Source organism: Neoarius graeffei, chromosome 2 (genome assembly GCF_027579695.1).
Source record: "Neoarius graeffei isolate fNeoGra1 chromosome 2, fNeoGra1.pri, whole genome shotgun sequence".
Classification (NCBI taxonomy): Eukaryota; Metazoa; Chordata; class Actinopteri; order Siluriformes; family Ariidae; genus Neoarius; species Neoarius graeffei.
Window position 1 is genome coordinate 45,711,061 of NC_083570.1, and position 6,000 is coordinate 45,717,060.

The window sequence follows — 6,000 nt, forward strand, 5'->3', positions numbered from 1 at the left end:
AGAGCAGTTCATGTTAAAACCCCTGGAACAGCTGGACCTTTGTTCTTTATCGAACTCGGACATTTACAACTTAATCTCCTGAACAGAATGAGGTTTTCACTCTGTGGCTCCGTTAAAGTTCCCTCGTTCATGCAGATAAACCACAATCCGTTATTACTGTTCTTCTCAGTTAATACTTAAGGTTTGAACACTCGAGTGAACAAATTGACAGTTTATGCTGAAGTTTCTTTTTGAATTTTATTTAAAATGACAAATCTGAGCATTTGATAAGATTTGCAACATTGGGTGGAGTGTTTAATAATTCTTCCTCTTATTCATCTTTCTTTTCTTGTTCTTGTCATTGAACAGCATCTTGATGGTTTCCTGGAAGAGAAGTGCAGAAGTCAGAAACGACTTCTGAATGTTTTTGATCTCTGTGTAAACTGTGATGTGACGATACGTTTAAATACGAATCGAATACAAAATATTGTTGTGTATCTCATAAGTGAATATCAGTTTTTATTAAAGATCCTCACCGGCTTGAGACCAGCTTCCCTCGCCTTCAGGACAGCGTCCATTTTGTTCACCTACACACACGCACGAGGAATGAGGGATTGGTGGGTGGGGTTAAATTTTTTTAAGAGTCAGATATGAAACTCTTGGTATAGTGCTGGAGTGTGTATATTGAGGTATTTCACCTGACGTCACAGGGTCACGTGACGCCCCGGTGTCCGCCATTTTGAAGGTCAAGCTAGCTAATGTCAACAACATAGTAGCTGGTATGTTACTGTAGCAATGGTTACATTCAGTCATTTGGATGACTGTTAAAACCTTTCAGTCTCAAGTTTTTCCTTTACTGTATTTACTAGTTTACTGTAATTATGATCCGGCAGCTATTTACACCGGATCCAGTGTAAATAGCTGCCGGAGCACGCTCTGGCTTGCTCCCCCTCAAAATAAGCAGCGTGCTCCGGCTTGCTCCCGGAGTGCTCCGGCCGAGGTTCCAGAGTGGCCCCGGCAGCTATTTACACTGGATCCGGTGTAAATAGCTGCCGGATCATAATTACAGTAAACTAGTAAATACAGTAAAGGAAAAACTTGAGACTGAAAGGTTTTAACAGTCATCCAAATGACTGAACGTAAACATTGCTACAGTAACATACCAGCTACTATGTTGTTGACATTAGCTAGTGCTAACAGCTAGCTGCTAGTACACTGCTACAACACAGACACCGACCCTAATAATACAGTTCTTGGTCATTGCCTGGTAACAGCAAATTTATAACGGGCCATGTCTCAACAGACTAAGAAGTTATTTCAATGACATTTAATAACATTTTGTTTATCCTGAGGACCGAAAGTAAATGAAAATGTGAACAAACCTTAGCTGTAATAAGATGGCGACCACCGGCTCCAGGGACGACCCGCTGATGTAGGCATGTTACCCAGCCTGACACAAAATATTTGTAGGCATCCAAACTCTTATACGCATTCAGATCAATACCTGTGTATGGCGATGGGTTTTTAACGACATAGGTATACAGATCATGTGGGCCGAAGTCAGGTAAAGACGAGGGCTTCGTGTACTTCTGTACGTCAGTGAACAATCCTGGTGGAAGCAGGTAAACGTCGTTCTCTAAGCCTGCTAACCTCAATTTTTGCAAATACCTCTCCCTCTGCTCGCCCTGTAAATGCCCTACGTCGCTGGATAGTGAAGGTGTTTTCTGCATCTCACTCCTTTTTCTTTTATGTTTTTCGTTTGTCGCCTTCCTCGCATTCAAACCGATTCGAGCCGTGACGTCCAAAATGGCAGCCTAACGATGCATCACATGACTTGGTCACGTGGGTGAAAAACCTCAATTGGTCCAGTTGGTGTATTGTGTGTGCACTCACTCTGGCACGCAGGAGCTCAGGATCTCCAATCATATTCATGATTTCATAGTTGTTCTCGCTCTCCACAAGCATCCAGGTGATTTTATTAGCCAGGTTTGGGTGGATTTTCTGAACAAGGGGTAACATGGAATCATCTGCACAGAGAGAGAGAGAGAGAGAAAGAGAGAGAATACAATTAGAGTGAATGGTCCCAGCCATTCGGTTAGAGAACATGGGCGGGGCTCAGGCTCCAGACTCTTTCTACGCTCTATTACTGAGTAACAAAAGCAAGACGAGTTGAAAGCAGGTGCTTGTCGAAGTTTTCAGTCTCGACAAGGAAACACCGCAAACCGTAACGGGGAAGAAAAACACAGTGGATTAAAAGCTGAGCTGCAGAGCAGGAGTGTGTATGAGCCAGATGGATGTGTGTGTTTGGGTGTGTATGAGTGTGAAACTCACATGCCATCTTGACTTGTTCATGTACCGGAGACGACTCGAGCATGTAGATCGTCAGCCGTTTTCCAGCTGGTGGGTATGTGGACACATCCTGGACACACAGGAAATTATTATTATTATTATTATTATTACTATTATTATTATTATTCATTACTCATGTTTTGTTCTTACCGTTGTGTCCTTGTTCGGCTGAACTTCTCCCACAGGTGCCACAGCTGTAGAAGGCGCTGCATCAGTCGTGGCTGGAAGATCTTTCACTGGAACCAGAACCACAACTGGAGTACCGTTTACAGCTGGAGCTGTCTCAACAGCTGGCACGCTTTCCACAGACGACTCTCTTTGAACAGCTTGGGCACTTTCTTTAGGTGGGACTCTGGCTACAGCTGGAGATTTTTTGGTGCCACCGGTCTACACACACACACACACACACACACACACACACACACACACACGTTAACACACTTTATTTCATCAGAATCACAGGTGGCAGTTAGCGATGCTATCCAGCTAGCAGGAGCCTCTTGTGGTAATTTGGGAGAACATTTTAATGTGTACCTCAGGAATGGTGTTCGGGATGGAGCAGGGAGGCAGCACAGGTTGGTGGATGTTCAGTGCAGCGTTTGGCTCCACGCTCGCCACTCTCTGCTGAGGGGCAAGGTAAGTCTGGTGTTCCTGCTTCCTCTGAGCCACGCCCAAGTACACTGGATTCCCATCGTTCATCACCTCCCTGTCCTTCAGACCCTGGAGCCGAGAAGGCAGAGTCAGCATCCCGTGTGTGTGTGTGTGTGTGTGTGTGTGTGTGTGTGTGTGTGTGTGTGTGTGTGTTTTTACCTGCTCAGACTTCTGCCTGAGTTGAGCTTGTCTCTCTTCTTTAGTTTGTGCTCGGCTCACGTGCACCCGTCTACCGTTCAGCACCCTTCCGTTCATCACAGCCACAGCCTGCACACACACACACACCATTACCCAGAGGTTCTCCTGCTGTAAGGAAACTTTCTACAAGGACATACAGGAATACACTTGGCTGCAGTGTACACTCACCCTCTGTGCATCCTCGTGCCTCGCAAACCTCACAAAGCCGAAGCCTCTGGACTTCCCGCTCTCATCTTTCACTACGTGAACACTCAGCACAGATCCTGAACACACCGACAATTTTACGTCTCAGTCTGAACTCTAGAATACGTTCCTAGTCTTTATTTCCTGATCAAATGCAGAACTCGTCATGTTTATGTGAATGTGTCAACATCGTCACACTCTGTTAGCGATCCTCACCGAACTTGCTGAAGACGGTGTTCAGCTGCTTATTGTTCACGTCTTCACCCAGGTTTCTGATGTAAATTTTGGTGAACAGTTGAGACCAGGGGTCCGCCTCAGCCTCGTGCTGCTCGCTGACCTTAACGTGTTCGATGAAACTGTAACACAACAGAGACATGGCTCTTGATCTAAACCCTGCTGTTTGATGTTATGTCTACGCCAACAAAATTACAACTTCCTGTTGACTGAAATACCTTCAGAAGACCAAACACAACCTCTGTATCAACAACTTAAGGATTTTACTAAACATCAAGCACAAAAAAAAAAAAAAATGGAAAAAGAGCCCTGACATTTGAACCCAGGCTGGTAAAAATCTACTCATTTATACGCAGCTTACACTTGACGGTCGTTCAGCAGTTTTCCATCCAGCTTCTCTATCGCCAAATCCGCTGCGTCAGCAGACTGGTAGTGGACGTAGGCGTACCCTTTTGAGCCCTTCTCATCACCTACAACCTTCAGGAGAGACACATCATGTCAACACACAGAATTTACATCAAACTGAGCTAATACAGGACTTTAAAACGTGTTAAAATCATTCTAATCCTGCTACACAGATTCTATTCAGATCTGAACAGTTCAAAGCCCGAACCTTGCACGACAGGACCGTCCCGAAAATGGACAAAAGGTCAAACAGGGACATGCTGTCAATGGACTTATCCAAGTTCCTGATGATGAGGTTTCCAATGCCGGTGTTCTTTGCGGGTGGCTCCCTCTGAGACCACGCCATCTGTATGGGCCGCCCCATCAGGAGCTCAGAGTCAAAGCTTTCCAGCGCTCGCTCGGCTGAGGGGACGAAAATAAGTTACAGCTCAATCATTTCAACCAAAGAAAGAAAGAAATATCATATCATAGGTGTCTATTATACTATGTATATACAGTCCGATTCAAAAGTATTGGCACCCTTGGAAAAGAGAGGTTCAGGAAGGCTATGAAAATTTTTACTATTTATTTGACGCCAAAAAAGAGATTTTTATATCATTTTGTGTCTTGTAAAGGCACATATTTGACCTTTTCCATGAAACAAAGCAGCAAAATAAAACAAATGAGACATGTATCCTTAAGCAGGCTATAAACTGGTATTAAAATGCAGAAACAGTGTAGTGAACAGCGTTCTCCTGTCTTCTTTATGGTTTGTACTCTATTACCATCGGCTCGATACAGAAAATTGACGCAAGCGTAGCCGCGTGAGGAGCCAGTCTTCCTGTCCCTGCAGAGATGGATGGAGTGAACGGGTCCTGCAGCACTCAACATCTCCTCCAGCATCACCTCAGACACATCAGGGTGCAGATCACCTACATGCAGTGCAGTTGTCGTGGAGTTTGGGATCATTTTACCTAAAGAGTAAAAAATCAAACTCTCAGCGGTGGAGAAAAGCAACAACACCAACTGAACTACTAACTGAACAATTAGTCGGCCTATCAACACACTAACCTACTGTTTTAAACAGACAAACCTTAGTCGAAGTACACTGAAACTACTTTTCTCTACAGAAACTAGAGGAATCGTAAACCGTAAGGACCTAAAGGTTCTTAAACTTATCAGTATGATCATGAAGGTAAAGAAAAAGGAATGAGAATAGACAGTCATGCCGTTAGTGTGTGTAGTATTAAAACTAACAAAAACCCAAATCACTAAGGCCAAGTTTACATTAGACCGTATCTATCTCGTTTTCTTCGCGGATGCACTGTCCGTTTACATTAAACCGCCTGGAAACGCCAGGAAACGGGAATCCGCCAGCGTCCACGTATTCAATCCAGATCGTGTCAGCTCCGGTGCTGTGTAAACATTCAGAATACGCGGATACGCTGTGCTGAGCTCTAGCTGGCGTCTCATTGGACAACGTCACTGTGACATCCACCTTCCTGATTCGCTGGCGTTGGTCATGTGACGCGACTGCTGAAAAACGGCGCGGACTTCCGCCTTGCATCACCTTTCATTAAAGAGTATAAAAGTATGAAAATACTGCAAATACTGATGCAAATACTGCCCATTGTGTAGTTATGATTGTCTTTAGGCTTGCCATCCTTCCACTTGCAAGTAGTAAGTGATATGCGCTGGGATCACACACACAGCGGCTCAGTCCCGAATCGTGGCTTGTGCACTTCACTCGCGCGCTGTGTGAGCTGCGCAGGGCCGGAGTGCGCACCCTCCAGAGGGCACTCGCTGTTCAGGGCGGAGTGATTTGGAGCGCAGGATGCCTGCGGAGCCGAGCGTATCCGTGTATTGGCGTTGCTGTGTGCATGCAAATCGTATATTGGTGTTGCTGTGTGCACACTAATCGTTTCAAAAACGTTAATCTGATGATCCGCTGATGCGGTCTAATGTAAACATGGGCTAAGTTAGTACAAGGTGACTTACTATGAAGTACAAGACTAAATGGCT

At 45.0% G+C, this 6,000-nt stretch overlaps 1 protein-coding gene across 1 annotated transcript; it reads right to left on the minus strand.

The window, feature by feature from the left end:
• Window positions 1-281: 281 nt before the first annotated feature.
• LOC132869478 (polyadenylate-binding protein 4-like) lies at window positions 282-4,906 on the minus strand. The gene is made up of 12 exons (XM_060902734.1): window positions 4,764-4,906; window positions 4,208-4,401; window positions 3,956-4,071; window positions 3,577-3,716; window positions 3,346-3,440; window positions 3,139-3,246; window positions 2,863-3,048; window positions 2,479-2,715; window positions 2,311-2,398; window positions 1,873-2,006; window positions 516-566; window positions 282-363 (listed from the first exon to the last, which is right to left on the minus strand). Exons 1-12 carry the CDS (start codon window positions 4,879-4,881, stop codon window positions 295-297), a joined length of 1,536 nt encoding a protein of 511 aa, XP_060758717.1. The 5' UTR covers window positions 4,882-4,906; the 3' UTR covers window positions 282-294.
• Window positions 4,907-6,000: the final 1,094 nt, after the last annotated feature.